The 16,576-nt window shown below is 45.6% G+C and overlaps 1 protein-coding gene across 1 annotated transcript in view; it reads left to right on the forward strand.

Annotated features, from left to right (window-relative positions):
* The first annotated feature begins 1,849 nt into the window (after positions 1-1,849).
* Positions 1,850-16,576, forward strand: part of LOC123039326 (uncharacterized) — a 200,366-nt gene continuing 185,639 nt past the window's right edge. Inside the window, exon 1 of the mRNA XM_044462536.1 lies at positions 1,850-1,917. Coding sequence (XP_044318471.1) covers positions 1,850-1,917 — 68 coding nt within the window. The remainder of the gene's footprint in view (positions 1,918-16,576) is intronic.

The raw sequence follows: 16,576 nt of genomic DNA on the forward strand, positions 1-16,576 counted from the left end.
TCGTCTGGCCTGGAAAGTTCACGCCGGATCTGCCTCCGCGCTACGACGGCACCCCTGACCCTGCCGAATTCCTCCAGCTCTATGAGCTGAGCATCGAGGCGGTGAACAGCGACGACAAGGTCATGGAAAATTGGTTTCCCATGGCTCTCAAGGATGGCGCTCGCTCGTGGCTCCTGAATCTCCCGGTGGGGTCAATCTCCTCCCGGGATGAGTTACGTGAGCGCTTCGTCGCCAACTTCCAAGGCACCCGCGACCGCGCCCTTGCCGCGAGCGACCTACAGCGCATCAAGCAGCAACCAGGGAGACCTTGCACAAATACATCCAGCGCTTCACCAACGTTCGGCTCAAGATCCCCAAGGTGTCGGACGAGGCGATCATCTCAGTATTCACTGATGGCGTCCGGGATGTCAAGATGAAGGAAGAACTTGCCATACACGAGGATCTGTGCTCGGCTCTAGAGATGTTCAACATTGCAACCAGGTGCCCGAGGGTAGAGGAAGGTCGCCTCTCGCTCCTCGAGCCCCCAAAGACCGTCCCTGAAGACAAGAAGGCCAAGGCAAAGGACGTGAAGTGTAAGGGCCTGGCTGTGCTCGCGGCCGAGCCCGAGATGAAGCGCGGTTGCGACCACCCCGAGTCTTCCAAGTGCAGCCGCCTATTTTGCGTCTTCCACAACGTGCACAACCACAACATCAATGAGTGCCAAGAGCTCAGGGCCATCCGAGACGGGCGCCTTGGCCGCTGCCCTGAGTGCAATGACCGTTGCTACGGCCGCGAACGAGGCCGTGGTGGAGGCCGCTGGGACACCCGTGACCCCCGTCAGGACAAGCGTGATCAGGCTCGTGAGGACCGCTTGCAGGGACAGCCTCGCGACGGCCCCTGGAGGGACCAGCCTCGTGAGGACCGTCCTCAGGGCAACGCCGGCCTCCCTCCGCTGCCACCACCACCAAGGAGGAACCACGACCACCGCCAGGATGATGGGGGCGGGGGCTTCCAAGAGCCTCGTACCGCCTGCATCCTAGGTGGTGCCCAGGCCCCCGCCTCCCATCGCATCTTCAAGCAGTTTGCTCGTGAGGTGAACACGGCCCTCCCCAATCTCGAGGCGTCGCGTCCCCTCAGGTGGTCCAAGTACTCCATCACCTTCGACTCTACAGATTAGCTCAAGTGTGCAGCCACAGCTGGCGCGCTCCCGATGCTCTGCTCACCGACCAACAACAATGTCCTTGTTACCAAGACACTTATTGACGGTGGTGCGGGGCTGAATGTCCTCTCTGCTGAGACGTTCGATAGGTTCCAGGTGCCCTACGATCAGCTCCTTCCCACCAAGCCTTTCTCAGGGGTGACAGACGGCTCCACCGTCCCGCTGGGGCAGATTCGCCTCCCTGTCACCTTCGGCAAGTGCGACAACTACCGCACCAAGCTCATCGACTTCGATGTTGCTCACATTCATCTTCTGTACAACACCATCCTCGGGTATCCAGCCCTTGCCAAGTTCATGGCGGTGACTCACCATGGCTACAACGTCCTCAAGATGCCAGGAAGCTGCGACATCATCACGATCACCTGTGATGAGAAGGATGCGGTGTACTCCTACGAGCGTGCCTATCAGGTCGCAGCGGTCGAGAACTCAGATTGCGAGGGTGCCATCCACCCTCCTGAGGTCGTTCCCAAGAAGAAGAAGAAGCTCCTCCTTAGGGGCCCTCAGGAGGCTGGGGCGTCCGATGATCGTGCCTCAAGCCCCGCGCCCACTGCTGGGGCGCCCTTCCCTCTCGACTAGGAAGGCGTGTCTGATGCCCCTCTCAGGCTGGGCTTGGGGGCTCTCCTCTAGAGGGCCTCTCACCTGACCAGCGTCATGAGGGAGGGGTTCGGGCACCATGTGGAGGCGTGCTTCAACGCGCGCTTCTGTGAGCAGGGCGCATGGTGATACGTCCCCAATGTATCTATAATTTATGAAGTATTCATGCTATTATATTATCCATCTAGGATGTTTTATATGCTCTTTTATATGATTTTTGGGACTAACCTTTTAACCTAGAGCCCAGTGCTAGTTTCTGTTTTCTCCTTGTTTTTGAGTTTTACAGAAAAGGAATACCAAACGGGGTCCAATTGACGTGCCAATTTTTGATGAATTTTTATGGACCAAAAGAAGCCCATGGAGTGCAAGAGTTGGGTCAGAAGAGTCCCGGGCTGCCCATGAGGGTGGGGGCGCGCCCACCCCCCTGGGGCGCGCCCCCTGCCTCGTGGACAGCCCGGAGACCCCCCTGACTTGAAATCAACGCCAACCTCTCCTATAAATACAGAAACCTTCGGGAAATAACCTAGATCAAAAGTTCCGCCGCAGCAAGCCTCTGTAGCCACGAGAAGTCAATCTAGGCCCTCTCTGGCACCCTGCCGGAGGGGGCCATCATAACCGAAGGCCATGGCGGAGAATCTCGGAGGGGCCATTATCGCCATGAGGGCCAAGGACCAGAGGAAGAACCTTTCCCCATCCAGGGGGAGTCCATGGAGGAGGAAGCACAAGGGGGAGGACCTCTCCTCCTCTCTCTCGGTGGCGCCAGAGTGCCATCGGGAGGGGAATCATCGCCGCGGTGATCGTCTTCATCAACATCACCATCATCATCACCATCCTCATCTCTTTTACACGGTCCACTCTCCCGCACCCCGTTGTAATCCCTACTTGAACGTGGTGCTTTATGCCACATATTATGATCCAATGATGTGTTGCCATCCTATGATGTTTTGAGCATATATCTTTTGTCTTTGGGTTGATTGATGATCTAGATTGGTACGAGTTGCATGTTTTACTTTGGTGCTGTCCTATGGTGCCCTCCATGTCGCGCAAGCGTGAGGGATTCCCGTTGTAGGGTGTTGCAATATGTCCATGGTTTACTTATTGTCTGCGTTGCATGAGTGATTGAAACACAACACGGATAAGTGGGACATGGTGTATGGGAATAAAGGGGACTTGATGCTTTAATGCTATGGTTGGGTTTTCTCTTAATGATATTTAGTAGTTGCGGATGCTTGCTAGAGTTCCAATTATAAGTGCATATGATCCAAGAAGAGAAAGTATGTTAGCTTATGCCTCTCCCTCATATGAAATTGCAATGACGACTACCGGTCTTGTTAACAATTGCCCTAGGATAATTCCGCACACCCATCCATAATTATTCCACACTCGCTATTTATAATATTTAGTAATATATTCTAATTTTATGATAACAGCACCTACTTTTATATTTTATCTCTCAGATATCATGCAAAGTTATCCTCTTCGTACCCACAACTAGTTTTATTTCTCGTATCTAGTTGGAAGCAAACGTTCGGTGTACCTAGAGTCGTATCAGTGGCAGATAGGACTTGAGAGAATATTGATTTTACCTTTAGCTCATTGTGGGTTCGACACTCCATACTTATCACTTCCACCATTGGAAATTGCTACGATGATTCCCTTCACTTGGGGATTATCAAGCTCTTTTCTGGCGCCATTGCCGGGGAGCAATAGCGTGGGGTTGATATTCTCGTGTGCGCTTGTTTGCTTTCTTCACTAAGTAGATTTTGTTTTCCCTTTTTTCTATTTAGTTGTGGGTGAAACATACAAAAAAATTAAAGAATGAAAATACAAAAAAATTACTTGCCTCTCATGCCTAAAAAAGTTTTTCAAAAAGAGAAGTGATTGGAAAGTTATGCATTGAAGAAGCGAGGGTCGACCTTGAGCACTTGTGTTCATGCTCACGGAAACAATGTAGAATTTTTTCATGGAAGTTTCTTTGTAAATAATTATCCCCTTGTATATATCCATTGTATTATAAAAATAATGTGCCAAGCTTTGGTTTTAGGATAATTAGATTGCTTGTTTACTATGTGCAGAACGAAAACAGAAACTTTGGCTGTAGCGCATGATTTTACATTTTTTACTGGAAGGTCAAATGGGTCTGAAACTTTTCGCAAATTACTTTTGTACAAATTGGTCAAATTTTCATATTTATTTCATAATGTTTGGAGTTACAGAAGTTTAGTAAACTTCCAGATTACTACAGACTGTCCTATTTTTGACAGATTCTGTTTTTCGCGTGTTGTTTGCTTATTTTGATGAATCTATGGCTAGTATCTGGGGGGTATGAACCATAGATAAGTTGGAATACAGTAGGTTTAACACCAATATAAATAAATAATGAGTTCATTACAGTACCTTAAAGTGGTAGTTTGCTTTATTACACTAACGGATCTCACAAAGTTTCTGTTAAAGTTTTGTGTGGATGAAGTGTTCGAAGATCGAGGAGCTATCAATACGAGAAGAATAAAGAGAGGCAAGAGTTCAAGCTTGGGGATGACCAAGGCACCCCAAGTAAATATTTCAAAGGATACTCAAGCATCTAATCTTGGGGATGCCCCGGTTGGCATCCCATCTTTCTTCTTCAACAAATATAAGTATACCCCCGGTTTTTGTTTTGTTCACATGATTTGTGTCCTTTGTGTTTTTGTTTTGGGATAATTAGATTTATGCCCCTAGTTGTGTCCCACTCGTCTGTTTTACCCCTAATTCTCAAAAGTCACCGGTTCTGTCCAAGTCACTTTGCTCCTCTTATGCTTTTGCCCTTTGACCGTTTGACTGTCAATTTGAAAACTTCATAACTAATTCATACTAAATCAGAAAAATGCAAATAAGATACCAAAATGTTCATAAAAACATCACCTATATGTCGGTCTCATTTGCATTCATGAAAAAAGTGTTGGAAAGTGCACGTCCGAGTTTTAGCTCTTTTGATACCACCACGAATAGTAAACTCTAAAAAAATTAAAAAAAATTAAAAAAAATATGGTGGCAAAGAACGACAAATGTTCTAAGTGCTTGCCAAGTTTCATTAGGGAACGACTTTCGTGGAAGTCGTGGCAAAAAATACTCTATTTTGGAGTGTTGATTGTTTTTTTGCCACGGCACCCACGAATGCTATTCCCTGATGAAACTTGGCAGGCACTTAAAACATTTGTCATTCTTTGCCACCAATTTTTTTGAATTTTTTTGAACTTTTTTTGATTTTACTATTCATGGTGGTAGCATAAGAGCTAAAACTCAGATGGGCACTTTCCAACACTTTTTTCATGAATGCAAATGACACTGACATATAGGTCATGTTTTTCTGAACATTTTGGTATCTTATTTGTATTTTTCTGATTTAGTATGAATTAGTTATGAAGTTTTCAAACTGACAGTCAAACGGTCAAAGGGCAAAAGCATAAGAGGAGCAAAGTGACTTGGACAGAACCGGTGACTTTTGGGAATTAAGGGTAAAACAGATGAGTGGGACACAACTAGGGGCATAAATCTAATTATCCCTTTTATTTATTTTCCTTTAAGAACCATGATAGTATGAGTTAGCCCTTCATTGATTTATAGAATACTTCATGTGCTTCACTTATATCTTTTAAGTATGATCTTATAGAATTGCTCTTTGTGCTTCACTTAAATCTTTTGAGTATGGTTTTATAGAATGCTTCGTGTGCTTCACTTACATATTTTGAGCTTGGATATTGGTTAGTCTATATTAATTGTAGAATACTCCATGAACTCCACTTATATCTTTTGGAGTATGAATAATACTATCATCTAAAGTGGGTTTGGAAGAGTGTCAACTTTAGGAATTAGTGATCCCACTATTCCGAATGAGAAGAGTTTTGCTTATGTGGAGAGTAGAAAAATTTCTATGCTTGTACATCATGAAAAGAATGCTTTTATGTGATGGTTATATTGTTTAATTCATTCATGATGCTACTGAAAATTATTATGAGGGAGTAATTTATGCTTATATGAGTTGCAATAATACCAAGTTTCCTCTCTATGTGCTTAAAGTTTTGAAATTATACTTGCTTTGCCTTCCTATGCTAGTTGATTCTTGTTCCCTTAAATTATGTGCTCCAAAAATCACTAGGCATAGGAAGTGGGTTAGATTTAAATGTGCTAGTAATATTCTTCATGATGCTCTCTCTATGTTTCAATTCTTTTCTTTTATGTGAGCATCATTGAAATCATCATGCCTAGCTAAAAGGCATTAAAGAAAAACGCTTGTTGGGAGACAACCCAATATCTACCCTTGCTGTCTTTGTGTGTTTACATGATTAAGCTATTGTATTAATCATGTTTTATAGATTTTGTTTCAATAATTTGCGAAGTAAGAACTTTGGGAAGACTTGGGTGGAAGTTAATGTGATCTTGCTATAAAAAACAGAAACTTTGCGCTCACGGGATTAGCTGCCACTTTTTTTACAGAAGATTGCTTTTGAGTTTATTATTTTTGCATAAGATTAATAGACAAATTCCTCACGCCCGCCAATTTATTTCATAATTTTTGGAGTAGCAGAAGTATGGTTGTTGTTCAGATGATTACAGACTATTCTGTTTCTGACAGATTCTGTTTTCAATGCATAGTTTGCTTGTTTTCTAGTTCCCATGGCTTATATTTCTCAATATAAATTGTAGAAATGATATGGTACAGTAGGCATTGTGTGAGAACAATTATGAACCATGTCTTTGATAGTACCAAAGTGAATGGTTTGCTCTTTATCATACTAACCTATCTCATGAAGTTCCGTTAAGTTTTGTGTGATTGAAGTTTTCAAGCTTTGGGTGAGATATCGATATGAGGAGAATAAGAAGTGGAAAGACCCTAAGCTTGGGGATGCCCGAGGCACCCCAAGGTAATATTCAAGGAAGACTCAAGCGCCTAAGCTTGGGGATGCCCCGGAAGGCATCCCCTCTTTCGTCTTCAAAACTATCGGTATACTTTACTCGGAGCTATATTTTTATTCGTCACATGATATGTGTTTTGCTTGGAGCGTATTTTCAATTTCACTTGCTATTTGAATAAAATAATTTATCTGAAATCTTGAATAAAAAAGAATCCTCCCATGGCTAGTTAATTATTTTACTACTCAGTGTTCTTCACTTATATCTTTTGGAGTAGTTTGTCATTTGCTCACATGCTTCACGTATATCCTATGAGTAAATGGTTGAATGAATTTAATATCATAAATCTGAATTTATATATGTTTCATATGCTTATACCATGGGGAGCACGTAATAAGTATAGGTAGTAAACTTACTGAAAGTTAGCAAACACAGAATTGGTCACTTGAACAATTCATGAAAGAATATTGAAGGAAGAGAGATTTCACATATAAATATACTATCTTGGACATCTTTTGTAATTGTGAGCACTCATTAAAATATGACATGCTAAAAGGTTGATGTTGGACAAGGAATACAACATAATGGCTTATGTTTTCTTATATCTGAAATAAAGTATATTGTCTTGGATCATCCAACATGTTGAGCTTGCATTTCCCTCTCATGCTAGCCAAATTCTTTGCACCAAGTAGAAATACTACTTGTGCTTCCAAACATCCCTTAAACTAGTTTTGCCATGAGAGTCCACCATACCTACCTATGGATTGAGTATGATCCTTCAAGTAAGTTGTCATTGGTGCATGCAATAAAAATTGCTCTCTAAATATGTATGATCTATTAGTGCGAAGAAAATAAGCTTTATACGAACTTGTGATAGGTAAGAAATAAAAGCGATGGACTGCGTAATAAAGGTCTCTATCACAAGAGGCAATATAAAGTGACGTTCTTTTGCATTAAGATTTTGTGCATCCAACCTTAAAATCGCAAGACAACCTCTACTTCCCTCTGCGAAGGGCCTATCTTTTACTTTTATCTTCTACCCTTATACAAGAGTCATGGTGATCATCACCTTTCCTTTTTACACTTTTTCCTTTGGCAAGCACTTTGTGTTGGAGTGATCCGGATATATATATCCACTTGGATGTAGGTTTTCATAAAGTATTATTGTTGACATTACCCTTGAGGTAAAAGGTTGGGAGGCAAAACTATAAGCCTCTATCTTTCTTTGTGTCTGATTAAAACTTTGAACCCATAAATATCACATGAGTGTTAGCAATTGTGAAAGACTATATGATAGTTGAGTATGTGGGATTTGCTAAATCAAAGCTCTTGCATAGACCCTTCCTGAAAATAAGATGGGTTGCAATTGTTTGATGACTAAGAGCACTGTTTGTTAGTTTTCAAGAAAGTTTATGATCTATACTTTAATAGGTGAATAGCTTGTTACTTGATCATGAAATTTTTTATGAGATGAGCTACTGCTATGACATATAATGATGCTAGAAAAGGTGATTGAAATTATCATTGATCAAACTTGTGCACCTGCTAGCATTCACACTTCATAAATTATTTCTTTTATCATTTACCTACTCGAGGACGAGCAGGAATTAAGATTGGGGATGCTGATACGTCTCCAATGTATCTATAATTTATGAAGTATTCATGCTATTATATTATCCATCTAGGATGTTTTATATGTATTTATATGCTATTTTATATGATTTTTGGGACTAACCTATTAACCTAGAGCCCAGTGCCAGTTTCTGTTTTCTCCTTGTTTTTGAGTTCTACAGAAAAGGAATACCAAACGGGGTCCAATTGACGTGCAAGAGTTGGGCCAGAAGAGTCCCGGGCTGCCCATGAGGGTGGGAGCGCGCCCACCCCCTTGGGGCGCGCCCCCCTGCCTCGTGGACAGCCCAGAGACCCCCCTGACTTGAAATCAACGCCAACCTCTGAGGGAGTCCTGGATAAGGGGGTATCCGGACTGCCGGACTATATACTTTGGCCGGACTGTTGGACTATGAAGATACAAGATAGAATACTTCGTCCCATGTCCGGATGGGACTCTCCTTTGCGTGGAAGGCAAGCTTGGCGATTCGGATGTAGATCTCCTTCTTTGTAAACCGACTCTATGTAACCCTAGCCCCCTCCGGTGTCTATATAAACCGGAGGGTTTAGTCCGTAGGACACATATCAACAATCATACCATAGGCTAGCTTCTAGGGTTTAACCTCTCTGATCTCGTGGTAGATCAACTCTTGTAATACTCATATCATCAAGATCAATTAAGCAGGAAGTAGGGTATTACCTCCATCGAGAGGGCCCGAACCTGGGTAAACATCATGTCCCCAGTCTCCTGTTACCATTAGCCTTAGACGCATAGTTCAGGACCCCCTACCCGAGATCCGCCAGTTTTGACACCGACATTGGTGCTTTCATTGAGAGTTCCTCTGTGTCGTCGCTACAAGGCTAGATGGCTCCTCCATCCTTCAACCACGCTGTCCTGGGTGAGACTTTTTTTCCCGGACAGATCTTCGTGTTCGGCAGCTTCGCACTACGGGCCAATTCGCTTGGCCATCTGGAGCAGATCGATAGCTACGCCCCCGGCCATCACGTCAGGTTTGGAAACCTAAACTACACCGCCGACATCCGCGGAGACTTGATCTTCAGCGGATTCGGGCCTGTGTGAGGAGCGCCAAACAATCACGACGTGCATGACCTAGATCTGTAGTCGGACAGTATTCAGAACATCGCACCTGCTACCGCTCCAGACTTCGCTCCAGAGCGGGCCGTGCCTTCCAAGGACGGGTGGATGGACCCCGCCCCGGAGGCCGCACACTCCTTGGCGTTGGAGCCGAACACAGACTCCTCTCCTAAAGGGATCTGTGTCTCCGGACCCCCGGACTCACCTCTGGCCGTGTGTTCCGGGCCGCGTGCATCCGTGCCCATTGAATCTAACTGGGCTCCAGTCATGGAGTTCACCGCCGCGGATGTCTTTCAGCACTCACCCTTCGGAGACGTGCTAGATTCTTTAAGGTCTCTCTCTCTGTCAGGAGACTCCTGGCCGAACTATGTCCGGCTCGAGTGGGAAGCTGGCGACGAAGAAATTCGTTTCCCACCCACCACCCACTTAATAGCCACGGTCGATGACTTAACCGACGTGCTTAACTTCGACTCCGAAGACATCGACGTTATAGACGATGATGCAGGAGAAGAACAGGAACCACCGCCCATAGGGCACTAGACTGCCACCTCTTCATATGACATATACATGGTGGATACTCCCAAAGAAACCAATGGCGATGAGGCAACGAAAGATAACCCCTCGGGGAAGAGAGCAAAACACGGGCGTCATTGACGCTGCTCCAAGCCTCTCCACAACAATACCGGCACTGGAGAAGAAAATCCAGATGGTGCCGAAGAGGAATAAGATCCTGATCAACCCACCTTCGAGCAAGCTGAACAGGAATACGGGCTGGCTAGCCCAGATGAACAGGTGACGGATGGATACTTGGAGGATGATAACTATATGCCTCCCTCCGAAGACGAGGTGAGCCTCGGTGACGATGAATTCGGTGTACCAGAGGATCCCATAGAGTAGGAGCGCTTCAAGCGCAGGCTTATAGTCACTGCAAGAAGCCTGAAGAAGAAGTAGCAGCATCTCCAAGCTGACCAAGACCTGCTCGCAGACAGATGGACTGAAGTCCTGGCGGCCGAGGAATACCGACTCGAGCCCCCGAGCAGGGGATACCCAAAGCATAAACCGCTAGAAGAAGAGGCCTAAGAGCCTGAACTTCCAGCACAAGATGAGGCTGACCGGCTACCTCGTGGCCGGGATAAAACAGGCTATCGGGTTGGACACCAGCCCACACCCCCACGCCAGTTCACCACGGCCCGGGGGAATACGCAAGACCTGCAAGACATATAGGAAAACAATGCAGGACAACCAAGATCGATCTACAGATCATGGGGGCACGCCATAGCTCATGACACCGATCGTCATGCCAGATACAATACTGATAAATCCGGCCAGGCCGGACATTACTGACCAGACCCAATCGGAATACACCGCGACATAGCCCGACACAGAGGCGCCGCACACCCCCTCTGCTTCACTGACGAAGTAATGGAACATGAATTCCCAGAAGTGTTTAAACCCGTCAACATCGAGTCATACGATGGCAAAACAGACCCCGCGGTGTGGATCGAGGATTTTCTTCTCCAAATTCACATGGCCCGCGGTGATGACCTACATGCCATCAAGTATCTCCCACTAAAGCTTAAAGGGCCAGCTAGACACTGGCTGAATAGCCTGCTAGCAAACTCCATTGGCAGTTGGGAAAATCTTGAGGATGCATTCCTCGATAACTTCCAGGGCACCTATGTGCGACCACCGGATGCTGATGACTTAAGTCACATTACCCAACAACCCGGAGAGTCAGCCAAGAAATTCTGGACTCAGTTTCTCACTAAAAAGAACCAAATTGTCGACTGTCCGGACGCTGAGGCCCTGGCGGCCTTTAAGCATAATATCCGCAACGAGTGGCTTGCCCGACACCTCGGCCAAGAAAAACCGAAGACCATGGCGGCCCTCACGACACTAATGACCCGCTTTTGCGCGGGTGAGGACAGTTGGCTGGCTCACAGCAACAACCGCGCCTGGAAACCCTAGTACTTCAGATATCCGTGACAGTAACAGAAAGCCACGACACAACAGACACAAGCGTCGAAATAATGGCGACAATGCGGAGGATACGATAGTCAATGCCGGATTCAGCAACTCCAAATCCGGTCAGCGGAAGAAGCCGTTCAAAAGAAACAATTCAGGATCGTCCAGTCTAGACCGCATACTCGACCGCTCGTGCCAGATTCATGGCACCCCCGATAAACCAGCCAATCACACTAACAGAGATTGCTGGGGGTTCAAACAGGTCGGCAAGATAAACACTGAGAACAAGGACAAAGGGCTGCATAACGACGATGACAAGGAGCCCAGCATTCGAACACTGGAGGGCAGAAGAACCCCCCCCCCCAGGTAAAAATGGTGAACATGATCTATGCCACCCACATCCCCAAACAGGAGCGAAAGCGTGCACTTAGGGACGTCTATGCGATGGAGCCCGTCGCCTCGAAATTCAACCCATGGCCATCCTGCCCGATCACCTTTGATCGTAGGGACCATCCCACCAGCATCCGTCACAGCGGCTCAGCCGCATTGGTCCTTGACCCAATCATCGACAGATTCCACCTCATGCGAGTCCTCATGGACAGTGGCAGCAGCCTGAACCTGCTTTATCAGGATACAGTGTGCAAAATGGGAATCGATCCGTCACGGATCAAACCCACCAAAACCACCTTCAAAGGTGTAATTCCAGGGGTAGAGGCCCAATGCACGGGCTCAATAACACTGGAAGTGGTCTTTGGATCTCCGGATAACTTCCGAAACGAGGAGTTAATCTTCGATATCGTCCCTTTCCGTAGTGGCTATCACGCACTACTTGGACGAACCGCGGTCGCTCATTTCAACACGGTACCGCACTATGCATATCTCAAGCTCAAGATGCCAGGACCTCGCGGGGTCATAACAGTTAATGGAAATACAGACCGCTCCCTCCGTACGGAAGAACATACTGCGGCCCTCGCGGCAGAAGTACAAAGCAGCCTCCTTCGACAAACAGCCAATCCAGCAACGACATATCCGGACACCGTCAAGCGAGTACGGAGTACCCCGCAACAGGACAGTCAGGCACGCCAGGAGCTCGATTAGCAATCCGGCTTCCACCCCAGCCCCATTCAAGCGGCGTTCATACCACGCGTGCACAATTACGCGCTCAAAATACCATGGGCATAGGTGGAGGCGAGATGACAATGCGGCCGGAGTGCGGTTCAGCCGCCAGGAGGCCCTGGATAAGGGGGTATCCGGACTACCGGACTATATACTTTGGCCGGACTATTGGACTATGAAGATACAAGATAGAAGACTTCGTCCCGTGTCTGGATGGGACTCTCCTTGGCGTGGAAGGCAAGCTTGGCGATTCGGATGTAGATCTCCTTCTTTGTAAACCGACTCTGTGTAACCTTAGCCCCCTCCGGTGTCTATATAACCCGGAGGGTTTAGTCCGTAGGACACATATCAACAATCATACCATAGGCTAGCTTCTAGGGTTTAGCCTCTCTGATCTCGTGGTAGATCAACTCTTGTAATACTCATATCATCAAGATCAATCAAGCAGTAAGTAGGGTATTACCTCCATCGAGAGGGCCCGAACCTGGGTAAACATCGTGTCCCCAGTCTCCTGTTACCATTAGCCTTAGACGCACAGTTCGGGACCCCCTATCCGAGATCCGCCGGTTTTGACACCGACAACCTCTCCTATAAATACAGAAACCTTCGGGAAATAACCTAGATCGGAAGTTCTGGCACAACAAGCCTCTATAGCCACGAGAACTCAGTCTAGGCCCTCTCTGGCACCCTGCCAGAGGGGGCCATCATCACCGAAGGCCATGGAGGATGATCCCGAAGGGTCCATCATCGCCATGAAGGCCAAGGACCAGAGGGAGAACCTCTCCCCATCCAGGGGGGAGGCCATGGAGGAGGAAGCACAAGGGGGAGGACCTCTGTGTAAGTGCATCTAGTGCCCCTTAGTGATTTTGGTGTATTGAAGACTTATAGGTTAAGGGACTGATGCGTTTGTGAGTGTACACAGGTCTATAAGTCTATGAGAAGTTTGATATTTACAGAGAAAGTCGACCCCTAAAAATGAAGTTCTTCATCTGAAGACTTTCTGAAGACTTGGAAAGTGAAGAAATTGGTGTGACCTTGAAGACTTGGTAATCATTCGGGGAACATGAAGCTTGAAGACTCTTATTTTTACTATTTCATTTTCTCTTTCTTGATTCATAGGAAACATTGTACTGTTAAAGGGGGTCGAGGAAATACTAAGGAAAAATTTCCATGTGATGCTCAACTCAAAATCCTACACCTACCAATCCTTTCGAGTGAAGCCATTGGAAATCTCACACAGTTCAGTCATATTGTTCAGTGACAGAGACGAAGTTCTTCTGGTCTCTAAGGAATTTGTTCTGACTAAGGAGTTAGGAATTCGCCAGTGCGAATTGCCTACAAATGAGGAACATGATAGCCCTGAGGTATTTGAGAGTCAAATATTCCGACCGTTGATGTGCTACGCGCCAGCTGTCCCGAAATATCTACCCACCTAACGGTCATATCATTGAAGGGCATTTATGTCTTATCATGTTGGGCTGCTCCCTAGGCTATAAATAGCTGCCCCCTACAACCACTAGTTGGTTGGATGCTCCGAGAGAAACTGACACTTGTCATTTGAGAGCAACCCATCCTCCGAGGACTTTGAGTGAAAATCATCAAGTGAGGAAATCCCAAACCCCAAACCTACAAACCCCAAAGTGATTGAGCATCACTGAAGAGATTGATCCTGCATGGATCTGACGCTTGTTTCCTTTCAAGACTGTGCTTCTTCCAGACGGTTAGGCGTCAAGGTCTAGAGCATCCAAGAGGAATTGTGGATCACCGAGTGACCGAGTTTATGAAGGTTCGGAAGTCACCTGAAGACTTACCACGAGTGATTGGGCGAGGTCTGTGTGACTTTAGCTCAAGGAGAATATGGTGAGGACTGTGTGTCCGGGACTAGGTGTCCTCGAGTTTAAATACTCAGCCGCTCCAACCAGATGTACAACTGAGACAACAGTTGGAACTGGTCTACCAAATCATTGAATTCATCGAGCTTACTGGTTCTATTTCCTCAACTCTTTCATTTCCTCATCTCTGTTGTTGTGTGCTTGTTCATATCTGTTTGAAGACTTTGACTGAAGACTTTCTCAATTTCCTTAGTTCAATTTCTTCAGTCTGTCCGTCTTCATCTTCTGTTATCCCGTGTTTACGCTTTCTGTACTCTGTGCTTGTCTTCATTTCATCATGATGACTATGCGTGTGTTCTGCTATGTTTACTTTTGAACACTTATTCCGCTGTAAGTAGTTCTTCATTTAGGAATTTCCTCACCAGCAAATTCCTCAGTGAAGAATTCATAAAAATCTCCTATTCACCCCCCTCTAGTCGATATAACGCACTTTCAATTGGTATCAGAGCAAGGTACTCCCTTGTTCTGTGTGATTTTGGTTTAACCGCCTGGATTTTTAGTTATGTCGACTGCAGGATTGAGGAACGTTTCCTGCCCCATCTTTGATGGTCATGAGTATCCTCGATGGAAGGCCATGATGAAAAAGTGACTCATGGCTATGGACAGCAAACTGTGGACCGTCACTGAGATCGGTCTTACCGATCTATGCAAGATGGCGGAGGCTGATGACATTCGCAAGTACACTCTACTTAACCTCACAGCAAAGGATGTCATCTGCTCCAGTCTGTCCCGAAATCAGTTCAGGAATGTCATGCATCTCAATCACGTGAAGCTAATCTGGGACCGTCTCTCTGAGGTCTATGAAGGTCATCAGACTCGTCATGATCCTTGGTTTGAGGATTACAAGGAATCTCTCAATGCGATGACATTCGAACCAGAATCATCATCTTCCACCTCCTGCCTTATGGCAAACAGTGCTGAGGTAACTGAATGCTACCTATCCGAGTCTAGTGATGATGAATCTGGTGATGAATTTGGACCTAGCTATGTCAAACTTGCTTCTCTTGCCACTAAACAACAATGAGCTTTGGAAAAAGTTCAATACATGCTAAATAAGAGCGATGATATGTTGGGTGAAGAAATGGATCAGTCAAAAGCTTTGGCTGATAGTCTTCAGAGACTTCATTCCAAGTTTGACGACCTCCAAGGTCATCATAACACACTCTTATCTGATCACGAGAAGCTTTCTTATGAATTTCTTCAAAGAAAGCAAGATCTTGAGAAGCTAAGAGTGAGTTATGAAGATCTTCAGAAGGAGCGTGATTCATTACTTGCTCAACAAATCAGCGCTACTCAGGAAGAATTTGTTCCTCCATGTCTGAAGTGCATTGAACGTGAATCTGCTAATTCTTCACCTGAATGCTCAAATGCTTCAAATGTTACAAATTCTTCACCTGTCTCTGCTATCACTAATTCCTCATCTGAGGACATTGCTAGTACCATTGATGATGCAGGGCTAAAGGAATTGTACACAACATGCATGTACAAAAGCCTCAAAGGGCATCAGACTCTTTGTGATGTGCTTAAAAAGCAGATCCTCAACAGGAACCCTAGGGAAGAGGGTATTGCCTTTGAGAGGAAACTCAATGCTGATGGAACATATTGGAAGCCTGAGCAGTATCCCAAAACATCATGGGTTGCTGCAAAGGGACCTCCAGTTGATCCATCCAATTTGTTTGGCTTTACATGTGAATCTCCTCATTCTTCTGATGAGTCATTTGACTCCAACTATAAACTGTTCAAAAATCAGAATGGTGAAGTGTTTGCTAGATATGTTGGCACTAACTGCAGGAATGGTTCCCCTATGAAGAAAATCTGGGTTCCCAAAAGTCATCTTGAAAGTCTTCAGGTGAATGTCCTCATGACACCACCGGTGAAGAATAGGAACCCCAGATCAAATTCTTCATATGGACCTAATTCTTCATATGGATCCAATTCCTCAAAAGAATCAAAATCCTCATATGATCATCATCGTGCTAACCCTTCTGTTTCGCAGGGTAGAGCTAAGGGCTATGAATATGAGTATTATTCTTCAAATCATTATGTTCATAAGTCCTCGAAGAATTTCTCTGCTTACTCATATGCTTACCCTAACCCCTCTTATGTGAAACAAAGTGGACTGGATTCTATGCCACCTTTCTCATATGGTGCTCGCAGAGTGATGAATTCTTTGCCAGCCCTTCAGATGTGGGTGGTGAAGAAAAAGAACTAATCTCT

The sequence above is a fragment of the Triticum aestivum genome, chromosome 2B (genome assembly GCF_018294505.1).
Source record: "Triticum aestivum cultivar Chinese Spring chromosome 2B, IWGSC CS RefSeq v2.1, whole genome shotgun sequence".
Taxonomy (NCBI): Eukaryota; Viridiplantae; Streptophyta; class Magnoliopsida; order Poales; family Poaceae; genus Triticum; species Triticum aestivum.